Source organism: Drosophila mojavensis, unplaced genomic scaffold, assembly GCF_018153725.1.
Source record: "Drosophila mojavensis isolate 15081-1352.22 unplaced genomic scaffold, ASM1815372v1 contig_136, whole genome shotgun sequence".
Lineage (NCBI taxonomy): Eukaryota > Metazoa > Arthropoda > Insecta > Diptera > Drosophilidae > Drosophila > Drosophila mojavensis.
The window spans coordinates 26,879,510-26,901,639 of NW_025318667.1; the positions used below are offsets into that span (position 1 = coordinate 26,879,510).

Sequence of the window (22,130 nt, forward strand, 5' to 3'; positions counted from 1 at the left end):
CGCTAAAGTTTGACACCAACAACAGCAACATGTGGCCAAACAACAACAACATAATTAACCAAGCAACAGCAACAACAACAAACAGCAACTTTTTGCCATATACAAATAGTTTTCTAGTTGTCAACTAACGAAAATGCAACTTTTATATATATATTTATATGTGATATATGTATATGCGTGTGTATGTACGTGTAGCTACACTTATATGCAGCACTGTTTAAAGCACTCGGACAGCAGATTAACATGGGGAATACACATGCATAGTTTCTCTGGGTCTCTCGGCAAAAAGTTTGACACAAAACTTTGAGCAACACCCAACGAAACTTTGTCGCTCAACTGTAAACAAGCCACAAAAGAAATGTTTCTAAGGCTAGAGTTACACACTTAAATAACGGTTGAGCAATATGGAAAAGTTTGATCAGTTTTTAATTTGCGTTTAAAGAGAAGATAGACCAGGAAAAGAGAGGAGAGATTGTCAAGTGCAGTGCAAGCTACTACAGCTACTATAGCTATTCGATATACATAGATATATTTATAGAATAGTTTGGGACTTATAGATTGAAATGCGATAGTATAGATAGGTAAAGGTAGTTTAAATAGTATAGTATAGACGGTATAGATAGTAAGAGTAGTATAAATTGAATGGATAGTATAGATCGTATAGACAGCATAGAGAAATGCGATAGTATAGATAGGTAAAGGTAGTTTAAATAGTATCGTATAGACGGTATAGATAGTAAGAGTAGTATAAATTGAATGGATAGTATAGATCGTATAGACAGCATAGAGAAATGCGATAGTATAGATAGGTAAAGGTAGTTTAAATAGTATCGTATAGACGGTATAGATAGTAAGAGTAGTATAAATTGAATGGATAGTCTAGATCGCATAGACAGCATAGATTGTATGGATACTATATATAGTATAGATAGTATAGATAGTGTAGATACTATAGATACTATAGATAGATACAATAGATACTATAGATGCTATAGATACTATTGATCTTATAGATACTATAGGTACTGTTGATACTTTATATACTAGGGATACCATAGATACTATATATACTGTAGATACTATAGATGCCATTATCATCAGCTATAGTAAATACTCTTTAATATATTAAAATATACAGTAGAGTCCGGCGCTCAAGGCTCCGTCATTATAACCGGAAAGCGCTATAGCCAAATAAGCTTGCTCATACAAGTTTATCTGAAGACCAGAATCTTTGTCCCAGTAACCGTACGGACGCTATGAGCGGAGTCCTTGTGACCGGTTTCTACTGTATACTAAATTAAGAAGAAATTTATTGTCTATAATGAAAGCTGCATGCAACGCCATTTGGGTTATGAATTTCGTGCATGTTTACTAATTTCGAGCTCCTCTATTTGGTTTTCTACTTTTGGTGAACTGATAAAAAGTATGCAAATTTGTTTATTGGCCACTCACATCGGTATAGACATTGCCTGGTTCACTGTTTTCTGCAGCATCGTATACACTACTTCAATTTGAAGAAAAAGTTCATATCGTACATTTTATTCGCTTGTTTCAATCAGTTCAACTACCTTCAGCTTGCCTTGAAGACTTGATTTCAATATATACTCTACTGATATAATATATAAATTGGAATATGTATTATACTATATATACATGAAAATGTTATGAAAAGTGCAGTCTTGAAGTTTGATTTTTACTTTGGACTTTGGCAGCACTTGCGGGCACTTCACAAAGTTTCCTTTTTACTGATATTCAAAATGGCCATAAAAGTGAAAAGTTATACCTTTACCCATGCGCTGGCTCTTTAAGCTTGAAATCATAGTTCGTCATAAAAGTATGCAGTCAAGTATACAAGCTGAACTCTTGCAAAAGCAGTAAATGAAATGCAAATTATGTTCAACCTCCAGACCAAATTTTATGGTCTTGCAACTTTTGGCAAACTTTGTAGAAATATTCTAAAATACATAAACAAATAATGATGCATATATATGTATGTAGCTGGACTAACGATATAAGGCAAAGCACTGTATAAATCTTGTTCTAATGTGCTATTAATTGAAAACATTACATTTTTATGTTTAAAATTCCATAAAGTTACTTTTATAAATTGAGTAGGAAAATTAATCAATATGTAGGAAAAATGATAAAGAAAACTATTATATTTTGGATAAACCACGGCTTAAGATTCGCTATTTATATAAATGTAATGTAAAATGTACAAACGAATTCAAGATCTACGTTGTTATGCGTACTAAAGGTTTATCATATCGTTTATTCATTTACACTAATGTAGTTCATCTATATACATATAGTCGACTCTCGTTTTTTCGAAATTCAAAAAAGTGACCTGCAGCACTCCCTGATGCGCGTTGTTATTCATATCATATTATGTTTAGTTTTAATGTTAATTGAGTTATATGCAGTCGACTGTCGTTATTACGAAATTCGGGGGACTCTTAAAATATTTCGAATTGTCGAGTGTTTAACCATATGAGTACGAATTACCGCGTCTTAGCAATGATTTTTAGTTCGAATTACTGAGTGATAACTTTGAATTAATGAGAGGTTCGAAATAACGCAGGTTTGAAATAACAAGAGTCGACTGTATGTATATCTATATATATATATACTCAATCAACATTAAAATCTTTTCCTATAGAATTACATCATATATGTCGCCATACAAACTATGCTCTATCACATTATCAAATTATTTTGAAAGAAAGAAAGTCGATTGCACAAAACCAATATACTCTATTCGCTGAGTGAGCGAGCATCGCATTGGATTCACTTTCAGCAGATTTGTGAATCTGATGCAACTTCTTCACGTAATATGTAAATCCAGCTGGTACTCTGACTCATTTCAATAAATTGATTTTCTGCTGAGGTCTTGCTCAGGCTCAAAGTGCTTGAGCCAAGATTTCAGCTGGTGTCATTTGGGTCTCAAACTCTTATGATTACGCTTTTGACTGGGATTTGCTTAGAGCAGTCATTAGATGCCCGCATAAGACTGCAATTTATTAAATAATAGACTCGAGAGCTGTGCTGATACCAGATCACAAGGCAGGAGGCGAATGGCAAAAGGCAAAAGGCAAAAGACTGTCAATTTGCCATTGTCGGCTGCCAACTAAATGTGTGTGTGTGTGTGTGTGTGTGTATTGCAGTGTTAATATAAACTAAGCAAATGCTGTGCCGCAAATGGAGTTGTGCGCCGCAAGTACAGTGAAGCACAGCCAGCACGACCAACACGACAATAAATCACAATAATAATAATAATAACAACAAATAATAAATAAAAAAAAGTACAAAAATATTGGAAAAAACGGCTAGAAAGGCAGCAAAGATTGTGTGCTGGCCGACATGTTGCAGCAGCAGCAGCAGCAGCCGCAGCAGCTACAGCAGCAGCAGCTACAGCAGCAGCAACAGCACCAGCATCAGCAGCATCAAGAACAGCCCCTGTGGCCAGGACCAGAGCAGCCGTCAGCCGTGTGTGAGTGTGTGTGAGTGCCGACCAGGATATACGAGCTGCACACACACAATCGAGCAACATGCAGATGATACTTGTTGCTGGCGGGTGAGTAAAAAACGCTAGAAAACTCTGGCCAAAGGGCAATGGATGCCAGCCCCACTCAACATCTATATGTGTGTGTGTAAGTGTGTGTGTGTGTGTCTGTGTCTGTGTAACACAGGAATCTGTACGTAACTCGATGTCTAACCAATTGCAGCTCTCAATCAAAGCCTCGATTCGCAAAACCCAATATATGCATATCAATTCGCTGGCTCAGGCTTCTGCTACGCTTTTGCTTTCTCGCATCATGCACATTGCTTCTCGTTGGCTTCTCGTTGCTTAACGCTCGATGGCAGTTGCAGTTGCAGCTGCAATTGCAATTACGATTGAGTTTGCCGATGCGATTGCAATTGCAATTGCATTTCGATGTAGTACTGTATACGCTCCGTTTCCCGCTCTGCCCATTTATTAGACCACTTCAATGCCAAACTAATCACTGACTTTCTTCTCTCTCTCTCTTTTTCTTTCCCTTTTACGAATGCTCTCAACACAAATTGATGTGCTGCAACCTTCAGGTAAGTCGAAACGATATAAATATAAGACGTACATATATGTATATTACCTGCGTAGTATTCGAGGTAGAGGTATTCAAAGATTTGACGTTAAAACCATTTGTGAATTACAAACTGCTTGAAGAACACAATGTTCTTTATTTCCATGCTCATTAGTATTTTTATATATATTAATTCTTTATCAAGAACTGAGTTTTGACAGCTGCATATATTTACATTTAAATATAACAGAGTGTAAGAGCTTGTGGAAGTATTAAGAACTTTTCAATCTAGCAATCGATGTTAAATATATGTAGCTCTATTTCAGCTGTTGTTAATATTGGTAAATGTATAAATAAACTTACATTTATTTATTTGCCAATATTGGTAAATGGAGCTGGAAAGACACAGTCATCTATAGTCTAGTCTATAGGTCGGTGATTAGTCTCCGCCCCGAAATGTTTGCAGATGAGTAAACGATTTTTTATACCCTGAACCCATTGAAAATGGGAAATCAGGGTATAAAGGTTTTGTTGAAATGTATGTAACAGGCAGAAGGAGGCATGTCAGACCCCACAATGTATATATATTCTTGATAGCTGTGTCGATTTGGCCCTGTCCGTCTGTCTGTCCGTCCGTCCGTATGAGCAAACCGATCTCAGAAGATATAAGAGCTAGAGAGCTAAAATTTGGCACGCATGCTCGTGTATAATGGATACAAAGATTTTCTTATTTACAGATACCACGCCCGCTTCGCCCCCAATTGGTAAAAAACGTATTTCAAGTACTAGAGACTTGTGTTTTGGAATGTACACACATTTCAACCATATGGTCACACTTTAAGTTTCATAAAGATAGTCTTACTACAAGAGAAATTATTCAATTATGCATGTGTATGTATGTGTGTATAAAAGAAGTGCAGAATGATTAGAATATCAGCTTGGAGGGTTCAGGGTATCTCCCAGTCAAGCAGTCTCGACTGGAGCCCTCTTACTTGTTATACCCTGAACCCATTGAAAATGGGAAATCAGGGTATAATGGTTTTGTTGAAATGTATGTAACAGGGAGAAGGAGGCGTGGCAGACCCCACAAAGTATATATATTCTTGATCAGGGTGACGAGCTAAGTCGATTTGGCCCTGTCCGTCTGTCTGTCCGTCCGTCCGTCCGTATGTATGAACGCGTCGATCTCAGAAGATATAAGAGCTAGACTTGAATTTTTTTTTTCCTAGGTCCGTGTACATCACGCGCATATCAAGTTTATCTCTATATATCGATAACTACTCCCGATATTTTATTATCGATCAAAAACCTTATCGAAAGCTAGTTATTTAATTATATCTTCTACACCTTTAGAGCCAGAGCTTGCAAACTTTAAATATAGACTTATATGTATTTTATATAATTTCGATTTTTGTTGTAATTGACCCCCCACTTCTATATCCACCCCCTCACCATCACCTTTGTAAAGGTGTATTTCAAATACTAGAGACTTGTGCTTTGAAATGTACATACATTTTCAGAATATGATTACGTTTTGAAAGTTTCAGTAAGATTTTACGTCTAGAAATTAAATTATTCAACAAATAAATTCTTATAATGTTGCCCACACTGTAGCGCTGCCAAAGCGCAGTCGCTGCCTACTGCGCAGTTAGCAGAGCGCGTTATAATACGTGCGTGTGTATGTATGTGTGCCGAAAAGAAGTGCTTAAGAGATATTTCAATTCAATTATTTTCAATTTTTATTATAAAAATTTAAAATAAGTAATGTGATTTGATTTTAATATAAAAATTGATCTGTAATAATTATTTTTGATTTTTGTCATATAAATTATTTATAATAATTTAAAAAATATATATTTTTTTAATATTACTCAAAAAATAATTCTTATTTTTTAATTTTTTTGTTATTGTATAAAAGTATTTTTGTAAAAGTTATACTCGTACGGTCCCTGGCTTCTATAGAATAATAAAAAAAAAACAAGTAAGAAGGCTCTAGTCGAGACTGCTCGACTAGGAGATACCCTGAACCCTCCAAGCTGATATTCTAATCATTCTGCACTTCTTTTATGCACACATACATACACATGCATTCACATGCACTTATAAGCACGCGCTCTGCTAACTGCGCAGTAAGCAGCGGCTGCGCTTGGGCTGCGCTGCAATGTGGGCTATTGCCCACATTATGAGAATTTATTTGTTGAATAATTTCTTTTGTAGACATACAATCTTAATGAAACCTTCAGAGCGTAATCATATGGTTAAAATGTGTGTACATTAAAAAACACAAGTCTCTAGTACTTGAAATACGTTTTTTACCAATTGGGGGCGAAGCGGGCGTGGTATCTGTAAATAAGAAAATCTTTGTATCCATTATACACGAGCATGCGTGCCAAATTTTAGCTCTCTAGCTCTTATATCTTCTGAGATCGGTTTGCTCATACGGACGGACGGACAGACAGACGGACAGGGCCAAATCGACACAGCTATCAAGAATATATATACATTGTGGGGTCTGACATGCCTCCTTCTGCCTGTTACATACATTTCAACAAAACCATTTTACCCTGATTTCCCATTTTCAATGGGTTCAGGGTATAAAAACTCTTTTCACTTTCGACAATGAGTATAACAACTGAATATTTCTAGTCTTAATCAATTCATGATTATTCTAAGATGTGACGGAAAAAAGAAAGAAATACTTAGCTATATAATAGAAAGATAAGAAAAAATCTTCAATTTATAGAAAATTCTCTATGGATCAGTACACAGTATGGGAAAGTCGGGAGCGGTCATTGCTATCCTTTCAATTATTTCGGTTTCCACGCCTCCGGGACTCATGCTCTGTAAAGGAGAAACGATATTATCTTGTTGACTTAGTTGGTTTCGAGGGTATTCCTGGTGCGACTCACTGTGATCTTTGTGTGTGTGCTTTTGCTGAGGAACTCTTGGAGCAGCACCGCGGTCATTTCGGTGGTAGCGTACTTGGAGGGCTGATTAGTAATTATTAAGGCTGACCTGCAGAGCAATGGGCACCTGATGACCGGATAAGCTATTGGCAATGAGCACGTGTCCGTCCTCGTGTGTGCATCAGGTGGCGCCGAGCACATTCGTATTCAGAATTGCATGCACAGGAGCGATGTTGCCCCCGACAACGGGGCTCCTGCATTGTTCACCCCAACATCGGCGTCGCCAAGCTCCTGGTGGATCCAGGCAAACGCCTCGATCAGTTGCTGCTCCACTGCTACATCGTGGGCGCTGCGACTTGAGTAGACTTGAGTACGACCATTGCATTGGCCTCCAAATCCTTGCAACAGGCGGCACAAATGCCCGAACTGACACTAATGACCACAGCCAGACTGTGATTCCTCTTGTTTACTTTGATTCAATCCCAAACAAACTTGTATCAATATGAATAGTCGTTGCTGAAGCTACCAATGCCATATTCTGAACTGTCTTGCTTTATTATTATTATTATCCATTACTTTAGCATGAGTTGCCATTTGTCAGCTGCTTAACCTTCCCTCGCGATGAGAAACAAAATGTTGGGAACGTAGGCAGTCTGATTTGAGAGCTAGACGTCATGCTGAACTCAATGTTTGCTTTCTGTCTGCTGTCAGCTGTCTGAGCTTTATCTGCATTTCTCGAATGCCAACATAGAGGGAGGTAAAGGGAACGTGATAGAGGGTGATATAGAGCAACAGAGTCACTCTGTCAGCACACGTAAAACCTCGCACAGTATCTCCCTCTCTTTTGCCTTTTCTTCCTCTCTTCGATTTAATATTGATCATTATTATGTGATGTATATGGAATATAAATTTATATGTACATATAATGTCTTCATTAGGTACTGTGTAGTTACATATATGAACAATATGGCACACATGAAATAAAATATAAATATAAAATACAAAATATAAATATAAAATATAGAATATAGAATATAAAATTTAAAATATAAAATATAAAATATAAATATAAAATATAAAATATAAAATATAAAATATAAAATATAAAATATAAAATATAAAATATAAAATATAAAATATAAAATATAAAATATAAAATATAAAATAAAATATATATGTTACTTTTTCAAACTTCATTCAATACCAGAAAGTTTTCTAAGATTTCAAGCTTAGCTTAAAGCTCTTCAATAGTTGAAGCATATAATTCTTATCACATATATTTGACACTTTCTTTTAGCTTTATTTCTATTCAAAAAGCGCTCAAGCTTACTTAGCTTAAAAGCTTTGACTTGCTTAGCCCTTGAGCTGCTTTTACAATCGAAGCTCTGAAGCTCAATGCTGAGGTTTGCGTCCTGTGTTGCCTTGCAAGCTTTATGAAAGCTTTTGTGTGTGCTCAACAAAAAGCTTTGGGTGTTAATCTCAACAACTAGAAAAGCTTTAACCACACACACACACACACAGAGACCGTTAGAGGAAAGGCTGGTAAATGCATTTGCGCATATGCTTATTAATAATTGCATTACACATACGCCGCGTGGACCCGCTACAAATGCAATTATTATTGGTGTTGTAGTTGTAGTCGATGTTGCTGTTGTTGTTGTTGCCGCTGCTGTTGCTGTTGGCGGTTGTGTGCGGCCGCTGCGGCGCCAGTGGCTTTCAGCTTGGCGCGTTCAAGTGCACACGTGACACAAAGCGCAGCACAGAGAAGGAGAGAGAGGAAGAGAGAGAATGTGAGAGTGTGTGAGAGAGAAAGGCAGAGCAAGAGAGCGTGTAAGCGAGTCGGCGCTTGCATTGAGTTGTAGTTGCATTATATTAATCATACGCCGCGTGCCAAAGGCCAAAATAAAAAAAAAAAATAAAAATGGCCACGGCGCCCGGCGGCTTTTTAAAGCAACACATAAATAATACAGATAGCTGGCAGAGTGTGAGTGTGTGTGTGTGTGTGTGGTGAGTGTGGACGCTTTTAACCTGCCTTACACGCACGCACACACACACACTCATATAGCCCTTTGACTTTTTTGAATTCGATTTTCGCTTTTGTCGTCTGTTTCTCTTTTCATTTACACTTTTCACCTACTTTCGGCTTTTGGCCTACACCTGTATGCGAGTGTGAGTGCATGTGTGTGCGTGTATGCCTATTATTGTTGTTTTTATTATTGTTGTTCGTGCCACACGCTTCACTGCGCGCGCTGACCGGCGCTGGTCGGCGTGTCGCCTGTTTGACTGTTAGGCCCCCTCCTCGACCCCCTCGACCCCTTGGTCGCCGCCTCTGGTCGTTGGCGCTGGCACTTACTTTCATTGGAGTCGCGACCGCGTTCTTTTGGTCAGTTGAGCCGGAGCCGGAGCCGTTTGCCAGGGCTTTTAGCCTGACCAAAAGGCAAGCCTTGCCCCACCCCGTGAGCCCCTAGCCACTTGTGCTCGGGCATGTTCAGTCAGTGCTTCGTTTAAATTTGCTTTTTTATTCCGTTTATTTTTCGCCAGCCTCTGCTTAAGTCCGAGCTCCTCTTCCTTCTCCTGCACCTCCTGCTGCTGTCGCTATTGTTTTTTTTTTTTTTTTTTTTTTTTTTTGCTTTTTTAACTCTATTTTTTCGGTGTTCTTTTACTTGTTCGTGCCAAGTGGCACTAAAACTATTTGCCTTCGCTTTTGGCAGTGGCTCGTTGTTGTTGGCGCGGCTGTGGCAGGCACCTGCCCGGCACGCAACACGCAGAGTGCAGCTGTATGGCAGCAGGAACAGCAGAAGGAGCAGCAGCAGCAGGAGCAGCAGCAGCAGCAGCAGCACGTCGTCTGCCGAGCAGCACATTGCAGCAAATCGCACGTGCTTGAGCTGCGACTCGGCCAACGAGCTGTGAGTCGGTCGTTCGTGGCGCGGCTCGGGCAACGTGTCGACTGGGCCTTCGGTTGTATTTTGGGGCTCGGCTGGCTGCGGCTGGCACTGCCACTGCCACTGCCGCTGCCGCTGCCCGGCTCGACTCGGCTCGGCTCAGCTCAGCGTGCTGGGGCATTGGCTGTGCCAGCAGCGGCTGTGGCTGTGGCTATGGCTATGGCTATGGCTGTCGCTGTGACTGTGGCTCTGCCAGCGACTCCATTTGCAGCGCTCAGTCGTCGCAGTCGCAGTCACGTCGTCGCAACGTACCGCGTTTCACGTAGCGCACGCGGCGGCTCTTGTCGTTTACGTTACGCCAAGCGAGGCAGTCGGTAGTCGCATCGCTCGCAGTTACTCGATCGCTAGCTAAATAAATACAAAACGAACGCTCAATCAATCAATCAGTCGGTCAGTCAATCAATCAGTCAGTCAGCCAGCCAGCCAGTCAATCAGTCAGTCAGTCAGTCAGTCAATCGGGCTGTCATTTGTTTATTTGTGTTTTTGTGCCTCGTTCAGTTGCCCGCCTCGGGGCCCGGCAGCCGCGTGCAACATTCCGTTTCCCGCTCGCTTGCGTGCGCGTGTGTGTTGGTGTGTTGGTGTGTGTGTGTGTGATTTTTTTCTACTTTTTTTTTGACGTTGTTGTTATGCGTGTCAACGTGAACTGCAGCTTGAGAAAGGTGCATATAGCGTCGCTCAAAACTTTTGCCTGCAACTCCCAAATGCAAAAGAAAAATAAAGAAAATAATGAAATGAAGCAGAATAAGAAACATCAAAAAATAAAATAAAAAAAGAAGTCGCTGAAATTTAGCTGCAACTGCTGCATGCCAATAAAAGTCTTGAGACTTGCTGCAGCAGTTGTGACGCAGCTTCTTCCCATCGTCTCCGTTGCAGCGTCTCCCCCACAGGCCACTTGCTCTCTCGCCTTTGCTCTTAGTCATTTGTTTATTTACCTTAATTAATGCAACGTGCAGCGTGCAAATTGCAGCGTGCAACGTGCATTGGCCAGCGTGCAACGTGCAGCATAATTTGCGTAGACTAAAGGCGCCCAGCAGCTCGCCCTTGCTGCCTGCCCCCTGTCCCAGTCCCTGTCCCTGCTCCTGCCCCAGCCCCAGCCCCAGCTCCCTGCCCCTTAAGTCAACTTGCAACTTTGCTGCCTAGCAACTCTCGGCTCCTGCACTAACTGGCTCAGCTGTTGGTAGCGCACTTAATGAATATTTTAGCCAAGTTAATTTCCATGGCTCGAGTTCGCAGCAGGCATCGAAGCTGAAGTTAGCCTCTGACTTTAATTTGCTGTTTTGCTATTTCAATTACAATCTCTATTCCTTTTTTTGCCAATTCAATTTCAATTTCTATTCCTTTTTCTATTTCTATTTTTGTTTGGGTTACATAAGCCTCGGGGCTTTAACTTCAATTGAAGCCTAAATTAAATTGCCAATTGCAAATGGACTCAAATTTCTCTATATACTAAATATACCATTTTTGATTTGTCTGAATTTAAATGAATACAAGTAAAAAACATTCTCAAAGCGTATCGCTGAAAACAACAGCAGCAGCGCCAACAACTTCAAAAGAGTCAATAATATCACAGTTTACATACGCGTATTTATATTTATTCACACATACATACATGTAGGTATATACATATGCATGCACATATCTATGTGTATGAATAATAAAATACAAATGTTGCGCATACGACGCGTTGACGGCGTCACCAGCCGTTGACCCAAATTAAATATTTTTATCAGCAAAGAAAAGGAGCACAAAGTATCATATGTGCATATCGAAGAGATATATATTTGCTTCAAAACCAACTAAAAACTAACTCACAGCTAAGCCTTCGCCGCCAACTGGCGCCAGATGGCGCTTTAATCATCATTGAAACGCCTCCACTCAAATTCGTGTTCCATTGAACATTGAAGATTTTTAAGTTTCAAAATATATACATGCATACATATATATTCTTCTTTATATGTAACTTGATTTTTTTACCCTGTTCGTTAATAAAAAGCAAAAATCGCACATTTTATATTCATTTAATTCAATTTGTAGCTTAAATGAAAAAAAAAAAGTAAATACAAAAAAATGTTAAATGCAAGAGTTCATTTTATTTCAGGAATATTGAATTTTTTGTGTGCTTTTTGTTTTTTTACTTGATTAATTGAATTGAATACAGTGACAACAGTGTTACTGATTAAATATATTAAATATAAAATTAATTAACTGATTTGTTTTTACGTAAACGAAAACACTTAAAATATCACAATATCTGCAGAGAAAAATTGCCATTAAAAAATATCTATATAAAATATACATTTATATTGGTAGTTATGATCAGATAATGTATTTTTAAAACAATACAATGTTTAAAATTAACATCATTGTTAAAAAAAAAAAAAAAGTATGTTAAGAATAAATTTATAAATGTTGACAGCAAACCAATTAGGGCCCTGAACCCTAGACCCTAAGCCCTGCAAAGAGCTGATATCCCAGTAACTGCTTATACACACATACAAGAACAGCTACTATGTTATGAGAGCTTATTTGTTGAATAAATCCCCTTTAAACTTTTTGAACGTGATAATAACAGTTATTTGCCAAAGTAAAAGTCCCTAACAGACTTTTTTCGAAATTTGGGGCAAAGTGGGCGTGGTATACAAAGTCTATACATTAAAAATCATGCTATTCATTATGTGGAGGTATCCAGCAATGACAATACAAAAATATTATAACAATCAAAATCTATTAATCGATTTTAATCGATAATAAAAAATTGTGGTGAATTATCGAGAAAATTATGTTCGATTTGTACTGCGTTTTGAATACAAGAATATTTCAAATCTCTAGCATTTGTGGCTTACGAGATATCGGCGTTCATATGGACGGACAGACAGACGGACGGGTGTGATTATATCGTCCTGTTTTATACATTTAACAAAACCATTTGCCCCTTATTTCCAAATTCAAAACAAAAAATTCCTTTAGTTTAACAAAAAATTGTATTAAAAATCTTTAAAAAACTACCAGAAAATATTATTGAGTCTTTTGAATTGGTAATGAGATTGAAATATATAAATATGAAAATATATTTGATTTATTTTATTTCATTACAATTTGAATTTCTTGAAATAAATTTGAAAATTATATTCAAAATGAACCAAGGAATTATTCTTTAAAATATATATGTTTATTATAAAATTATTATTTTGTCATTTTCTGACTTAAAAAAATAATTAAATGTGCATTGAATTAAAAAATATTTAGATTTAGGCAATCAAAGCGAATCCTTATTAACAATCAAGCATATGTACTCGGCGCCAGGTGGCGCTTTAATTAGGAAAACATACTTACATATACCCACACACACATACACACATACACACATACATATACATATTTGTTTATATAGATTGAGCACTTTTCATGTGCCATTTGGCAAGCTGAAGCTAAAGGCTGGCGTGACGGCGTCGCTTGCTTAGCCTTGGCTTAAGCAACGCTTCTTAACTTTGATTGAACTTTCAACATGCAACCGAACAACAGCAACAACAACAATATGAGCAACAAATCAAAAAAAGAAAAAAAAAAAAAAAAAAAAAAAACAGCCCATAACAATTCGCGCTTTGTTGAGGAGCAGTTGAAGAACTGCGAACGATTCGCACGCACATTTTCGCCTGCTTTGTTGTTGTTGTTGCTGTTGTGGTAGGATGGTCTGCTCTGGGTGGGGCAGGTCGGTCTAGGTGGTGCGTGGCGTTGCTAATGAATGCCTCATGAAAGTAGGCCCAAAGCCACTCGAAATTTTTGCGCTACGGCAACTCCATTAACAATTTGAATTTGAATTTTCTGCTGCTATTTTCCTCATTTTTGTTTTTCTTTCTCTGTTTTTTTTTCTCAGTTGATTTAAATTCGAAATTGATTTTCCTCTTCATATACTGGGCTGTTCACTCTTTTTCCGTTATTTTCGATGTTTCGATGTTTTTTGTTTGGTTATTTCAAATTAAAATAAACGCATTCCCAGCATTTCCCCAGCGTGTTTTGTTTGATTTTGCATTGTCCTTAAATGGATTTTGTAATTCATTATCAATTTGAATACTCAGTACTGCTATTTCCATGGAGCCTAATGCCATGTATCTTGTTTACTTCGGCTTCAATTAGATGCGTTCGCATAGTTTAGTATAAAATTCCACATCCCACAGCCTATTGGAGAAAATTAAGCAATACGCAATTGAAACGCAATCCAAAGGATTTTTCATGAAATTAACTGTTTATTGGCCAGCATGAAAATTGGTATTTACGCTCTCTAGTTTTACCATTGTTATTTTGAGGCTGAGTGGAAACATAGCTGATGTGGCTTATTGCAAGAGCTCTTGAACGTGTGGCCGTCGATAGTTTTGATGCAGCTGAAATATTTTGTAGGCTGGCAGCGCTGGCTGGCAAATCTACAACTAACAATTGGCACTACACACTAGAGTTAACTGAATTTAGTTTGAAAGTACATTAGTTCTGCTTTTCACAGCAGTTGTTTCGCTCAGCTCACCCAGAGTTGCCACACTTAGAAAAAACCCATAACGAAATATACCTTAAAAGAATTTTCAAAACAAGATTCTGAAGCTGCACTGAAAATACTTTTAAATATTCTGTGTGTGTGTTTGTTTTTCATTGTGTGGCAGCTCTGGCAATGCATATATATATATAAATATATAAATAACTTTTTAACTGAAGCAACCCTAACTTATTGGAATCATAGAAATCTGCATTTGTGCTATGGCAACTCTAAAAGCTTTATCCAATCTCTAAATATGTATTTGTGTTCTATGGCAACTCTAAGCACGCTCCTATGCGGGGCTGTCCATATTCGACGGAGCCATCAAAGAAAATCAAAAATCCTACTTGAATTTGATTTGTCGACATCAGTTTTTGAGTGCGATATCTCTCATATGAACGCCATCTCTGTGAAAGGAAATAGAGTTGCCAGATGAGTTCGTCGAATATAGACAGCCCGCCCATGGGTAAAGATGAAGAAGCCATTCGTATTTGTATTGCTAATAGCTGCATTCATATGCATACATACATTAGATATATACAATATATTACATAAATATATTATTTTTATTTGGCTAGTTTGGCAACCCTGCAGAAATGTGTCCTCGTGTAAATCACGTCTCACAATCTTAATTTATTGCCTTAGTCGCTTTTAATTACTTGCAATTACTTGTGGACGGGGCATCTATTTAGTCGTGCATGCCCCATTTGTGCGCGGCTTTTGAGCTGCTCCTGCTCCTGCTCCTGCTCCTGCTGCTGCACATATTTGTAGCATATTCGAATTTGACTTGACTTTCAAATTTGTTGCCTATGCAGAGCCATGGGAACCATGCTCCAATATGTCTCTCTCTCTCTCCCTCTATCTCTCTCTCTCGCTTTCCCACTCTATCTGTTCTTCTGTGGTTGGCCATTAACTTTGCATTTGTCTGCTCTGTTCTTCATTTCAACTGCTGACTGGGCGCTACAAATTATTTGCTGGCCAAAACCTTTTTGTGGCACATATTTTTTGGCAGCTCACAGAGTCGAGGAAGAGGTGCGTGTGTGTGTATGTGTGTGTGTGTGTGTGCGTGCGTGTGTAATGTGTACAGGCAGCAGCTTAAGGCATGGCCAAAAGTTACGCACTGCGGCGAGTTTTTTTTTCAGTTTCGTTTGGTTTTCGTTTTTTTTTTTTTTTTTTTTTTTTTTTTAATATGCCGTGACCCACAGAGCTGTCTCTCTCCCTCTCTCTCTGTGTGTAAGCTTCACGTGCGCTGCGTGATTTTAATATGAAACAAACACATCACACACACGCACACAAACACACATACACCTTGGAAATGCCCAGCTCTGGTTTCTTCTTGTTTTTTGCATTTCTCTTGTTTTATTTGCGTCCTATTTTCTTTTATTTTTTGTTCACTTGGCCTTTGCGTAATTCTTTTTACGACTCAACAAGCAGTAGAAACAAAAACAACCAAACTTATACTATAGATGAAGCCAACAACAAAATGTTGAAATGAAGAAGCGAATACAAGAACTTATTGATCGGGCCGCCAAATTGAAGGTCAAGCATACGCACCGTGGGCCGAGCATAGTTTCGCCTGAGTCTCCTCGCTTGAGTCTCCGCCGCATTGTTATATAAACATAAACAATTATGCAGTCGCTGCCAGCCAGCAGCAGCAGCAGCAGAAGCAGAGCTGATGCGTCCTCCTATATATTATTATTATTTTTTTTTTTTCGGGGCTGCTGCTGCTGTCATGCCACATGGCACTTGCCGCATGCAACGATGACGTCATTGCAAATTATTTTCAAATTTTGCGCCAAAGGCCAAGCAGCTGCAAAATCTGCTGCGGAAACGGAAGCAGCGACAAGACAGGCCACAGCACGGCATACAAACAGCACAACAGAACAGAACAGAACAGAATACACCACATCAACTCACACACACACACACACACTGGCAGAGACAGAGAGCCATCTTGCTGCTAGAGAGATAACTCTGACTGCACTTTGCTCTATCCGTGTCAAACATTTTCATCCACTTGTTCGCATTATTCTGGCACAGCGGGAGCACCATATCTATTGCCCCTTTCGTGCCACGCCCCCCGCCCCACCGCTCCCGCTGTGGTGCCACCTTGGCTCAGCAGTTGACTTCAAAAGAAATTCGTCGCCGGGAAGAGGCTGATTTTGGGGCAAGCCCCATTCGAATCGCCCTGCCGAACCCAAAAATGAGAATCTAAAAGGAAAAGCAATAAAAATCGCTAAAGCGAAAACTCGCTCACTTTCAAATCTGGCCAAATATCGCAACAAGTATATATATACGTGTATATATGTGTGTGCACACTTTTCTGGGCCAGGGGCGTGGCTTAGTGAGCGATTTGTTGAGACATTTTATTATTGCTTAAATAGAAATTCGATTTGGTTGCGATTTGCTGCGCTGCGATTCAATTTGATGTTTCGATTGCGCGTCGCAGCTGTTCGCCTGGTGCCGCCGACACTCTCCTACCCCTCCTCCCCCACACTCACTCTAACGCCGTCGCCCCCGCAGGCGGTTTTGCGGCATGCAGCGATGGAGCTGGGGCAAGCTGTGGAGCAGCTGCTGCATTAGCCGCAGGTCAATCAATTGAAGTCGAGGAATCGCTTTTAATTATGCAGGCATTCAGGCTGAATGGCATAGGGAGGGTGGATGGGGGTGTGTGGCACAGTCACAACGACTTGCTGTGGGCTGCGCGCTATGCGCTATGCGCTATGCACTGGGGGCGTGGCAACTACTAACTGGCAACTGGCAAGCAAATATATGGCCACAGAACCGCAGTTGTCGAACCACAATCCATTCCAGCCCATTTGGCGCGGCGAACTCTATCGAAATAACATCGCTTTGACTAGCTAATATTTATTTTCGAACTAGTTCGAAAAGTGATTTGTAATTGGTTCGTTTATAATGCCCACCTGATCACTTACCCATAATGTTTAGCCATATATTCTTCTCTCTGCTCACTCCATTATTTATTGCTTCATGAGCTATGCGAACTACTAGTTCAAGAAGTGATTCGTAACACGTTGGAATTTCTCTACCTTCTCAATTCAGCTACCATATTCACTGCTATTGTCTGGGCTCGTAATGTGAGAGCAGATGAGCTAGTTCGTAAGTGAACTCGTGAACTAGTTCGTAGAAGACACAATTACTGTTAATATTTATTTTTTAGCTGGTTCGCCTACAATGGTAAATATAATGACTTATGTGTGCTCTCTTGAGTCAACTATTTATTGATTTAAGTCTAAAAATGAACTAGCTCATAAAGTGATTTATAATAGGTGGAATGTTTTTTATTATAATAATTAATTTCATTTCTTCCCATTGAATTGAACAAGTTCTTAAATAGCAATGACTGAAATAATAGCTTATAGTTATTTTTGAACTAGTTCAAAAATGAATTCGTAGTTGGTTCGCTGTCAATGTTGCCCTGCTTTTTAAAAGACTCTCATATGGTAATAAACATTAGATTTAATGTCTGAACTAGTTCCAAAAGTGCATCATGTGGTTCATTATGTGTGCGAGCTTCGCTGAATTGGAGCAGTACCACAGTCAGGCACTAAATCAGATACGATCTCAGTTGCGGAACTGGTTCTCAATGCAATGCTGGCAGACAGCTTGGACTTTAATGGAGGCAAAACAAGATGAAGAAAAGAAGCTGTCGATACTCATTTGAATTTCAAAAATATTTGCACAAATACAAGCAAACCTGTGAAGGCGTGCACGAGGAAGAAGTAGGGGAGCAGGACGAGGAGGAGGAGGAGGAGGATGAGAAGAGGAAGAACTAGCAGCAGCAGAATAAACAATAGCTAGAATATTGATTTTGAAGCACTCGCAAATGCGGAATCGCATTTTGCAGCTCGCCAAAAGCGAGGGGGCTCATCTGGAAAAGGGGACAGGCTCCCAGACTGTAAATCCGGAACCCGAAAAGAGCTAAAAGGGGATTTAGCTTGAGGTAGAATGAAAAAAGGTACAATGAACAGCTTTGCGTGTATTTAGGCAGATTGTCTATAATTGTATTTAAGTATGTGCCTGTGTGTGTGGGTAAGAGAGAAATTGGATTTTTTACTGTTGAAGAGAGGGACTGCGGGAGAGAGAGAGGGTGATAGAAAGAGAGAGAAAGAGAGAGAGAGAGAGAGAGAGAGAGAGAGAGAGAGAGAGAGTGAGAGAGAGAGTGAGAGAGAGAGGGAGAGAGAGAGAGAGAGAGGGAGAGAGAAATTTAATATAAACAAGCGCCGCGTCTAATTAAGCAAAAGTAAATAAACAACCAACAAAAAACAACAAATTAAACCAAAAAATAAAAAAAAGAGAACCCAAAAAATATTTATAAAAAGAGAGAGAAGAAGCTGAAGCAGCCGAAATAAGACCAAAAAACGAATTAAATTAATTCAAATGGCAACTACAATAGCAACAACAACAACAACAACAACAGCGCCAGAAACAAGAATAATAAAAATCAGCAAGCAGCGAGCAATAAAAATTAACATAAAACATACCAATGCCAAGCAGCACTGTATATGTGCTTGTATTTGCTTTGTGTGTGTGTGTGTTTGTTTGTTGGCTATAAAAAAATTACGCTATGCCGCCTGCGGCGCTGTTTGTGAGGCAGGTGCAACAACAACAACAACGGCACTCGAGGCAAAGTCGCTCAAGTATAGATCCACAGATTTGTAACAGCTGTCAACAGATACCCTGTAAAGTAGTCTCAGCAATAGCTAATAAAGGAAAATGTGTCAAGTTTTTGTTGTTGTTGTTGTTGATAATTCGAATATTTCTAGGCAAACTACATTCTAGCATATAAATATATCAATTTGATATGTTCTCCTGCATTGTGGATTTACTCTGTTGGTACTCTGTGTTAATATCACCAATAAAATCATATTTATTTGTGCACACTCAATATGCTGATATTTGCAATACGATTTGGGTTCATTTCACCTTGCCTAATTGCGAAAATAATATGAATAATTATAAATTCAACAAATTCATTTATTCGCAATAATTTTCCAATTGAATCAACTTCAATCCCATTTGCGGTTGCCAGAGGACCGAACTCAATTTCAAATGGCTAACAAAAGCAAATAGCAAAAATAAAAATAAAAAGAAATATGAAATATGAAATGAAATGTTTATTCATTTCAGGTTGGCTTAAATGTATCCTTTGTGAAATATTTGTTCAATTGCCAAAGCATAGAACGAACGAACGAACCCAGAGCAATAAATCACTCTCACAATTGACTCTGGATACTTTGAACATACTCCACAGAAAAGCTAAATGAGGTAGACAACTAAGCTGCACTTATTTACGGACTTAACGTAAAGCTTAGGAATTTATGAGTTGCTTTGAGGAGCAAGTAAAGAAGTTGAGCTCGAAATTGCAGAAGTATTTCGGATAGAAGCTGAATTCTTCAGTATACCAAAGGAAATCAGAGAGGAAATCGTCAAAAGTTGAAGGAGATTTACGGAGAAGATAAGGAAACAGAGAATAAAAATAAAAATAAAAATCATCGGACAATGAACTGAAGAAAAAGAACCGAAAAGATCAATTATAGAAAAGACTGAAGAAGCAATATTAAAAGAAGCTGAAGAATCAATGCAGAAATTGAAAGACAACTACAGGTGACTCTAAGAAAGTAGCTTGAAAATACGATAAAACTGTGAAAAATAATCAAGTTATCTCCCCCACTTTGGCTGGATTTTTCTCTACAGTTTTAACTTCTTTTCAAGCTGCCTTCTCAGTTCCTCCGTCAGAGACTTAAGAAGAAAGATAAAACGACGACGAAAGAAACTTAACAAAAAACTTGAGAAGAAGTTGAGAATGCAGAAGAAACTCAAGGAAACTGATGAGCTCTGAAAAAAAATAATGAAAATAGAAGAGGAACGTGCAACAGATAACTGAAGAAGCAGGAGAGAAATTGAGAAGAGTGGTAGACGAGAAAAATCAAAAAAAGGAATCGAAGCAGAAACTGAATTGAAGAAAAAGCTGATGAAAGAAATTGAAAGAAAATTAACTGCGGCAGAAATGGAGCAAAACTAAAGGGTGAATGTGTATTACTCAATAGACCAGAATATTAACTCGATGATTCGAAAAAAAAAATACATCAAGCATATTTGAAGCCTAATATAAACAATTCAGAACAATAATTTTAGAAAATACTCAAAAACTTCTTAAAAAATTAAATTGTTGAGTTCCTTAGACTATTAAAAAAATGCAATATTGAAGAGGCTAAAAACTAAGCAAATAAATATAATTAAAACTAATACAAGTAAAAATTATAAATAAATAAAAATAATAATAAATAAAAAACTAAATAAATACGGAAAAAATTAAAAAAAAAAAAAAATAAATAAATAAATGAATGAAAAATAATAAACAAACAAAAATGATAAATAAATAAAAATATTTAATAAATGAGAATTCAAAACAATGAATTTAAAATATAATAATAATAATTGATTTACAATATTATAAATCAATTCAAATTGTAATATTGTATATTAAATAATATTATTATATTTTAAATTCAGTGTTTAAATAAATAAGTAAAAATTAAAAAATAAATAAATAAATAAATGAATAAAAAATAATAAACAAATAAATGATAAATAAATAAAAATATTTAATAAATGAGAATTCAAAACAATGAATTAAAAATATAATAATAATAATTAATTTACAATATTTTAAATCAATTGTATATTAAAAAATATTTTCAGCTGCAAACAAATGCCAAAATATTTAAGTAGATTTCAGATTTCTCACAGCGCTAAGTGAAATGAAATTGTTAACAAACTTTTCTCATTGCTGCTGGCGCCAATCATGTAGCACTCTCACTTACTTTCTCTCACTCACTTACACATATTATATAGGTATAATATGTACTTTAAGGATTTTATTAGCTACTTTTCTATAGGTGAATAAACAGTTTTTAAAAGCCTTTCAGCTAAGCGCAGAGCGCAGGGCGCAGGTCATAGCATGTTTGTGGCTTTTGCGGCTTTTAGGTGTTGCAGCAGCAGCTTCAACTGCCCTTTTCTCCCTCTTCTCTCTATGCGAGTGTGTGTGTGTGTGTGTAGATCATATTGTTAACACGAGTTGAGTTCTATTAAGCAGGCGCTTAGTTAGGTCAGCTTGGTTTTAGCTGGCTCGGCTCAGCTCGGTCAGTGTAGGTGGTGGCTTGGCAGTGTCCATTGTTTGGGCTCATTGATTTTTGGGGCTTGCACTTAGCTTAATTAAATGCTGGTCGCTTGGCTGGCCACCTGGTTGCAAAAGTTGCAGAAGAAAGGCTTGTGTCGCAACGTGCAACGTGCAACGTGCAACGAGCAACAAGAACGCAAATCGAACTTTGAATGTCACGTTCAGACATTCTCAGACTCACACACACACTCTCTCTCTCTCTCTCTCTCTCTCTCTTGTTCTCTCCATCTGAGTTTCACTCACTCTTGCTGTCAGTTTAGCAGACAGTTTACAAATTTTGAAACACACCCACACAGAGACGGAGCCAGACTGGAGTCGACACGAAACTATAAATGTTAATAACAAGCAACATTGTTAGCAGGTTTTTGGCTCGTTTTCTGTTCTAGCAACATGGCTCATCCACAAGCCGAGGGTGCCACCAGCTAGACACAAGCGAGTCGTGTTGCCGTTGCTGTTAGACAAAAAGTTTTAATGGCATTAAGCAAGCCAAAAATA

At 38.1% G+C, this 22,130-nt stretch overlaps 1 protein-coding gene across 15 annotated transcripts in view; it reads left to right on the forward strand.

The window, feature by feature from the left end:
* Positions 1–22,130, forward strand: part of LOC6584810 (potassium voltage-gated channel protein Shaker) — a 180,046-nt gene that overhangs the window by 71,581 nt on the left and 86,335 nt on the right. The window contains exon 1 of one of the 15 annotated variants that reach the window (XM_015161627.3): positions 3,534–3,574. The exons of the other annotated variants lie outside the window; for them this stretch is intronic. Within the exon in view, the coding sequence (XP_015017113.1) occupies positions 3,549–3,574 (26 nt within the window). The 5' untranslated portion in view covers positions 3,534–3,548. Of the gene's footprint in view, positions 1–3,533; positions 3,575–22,130 lie in introns of those variants that run through there. 15 annotated transcript variants of the gene reach the window in all.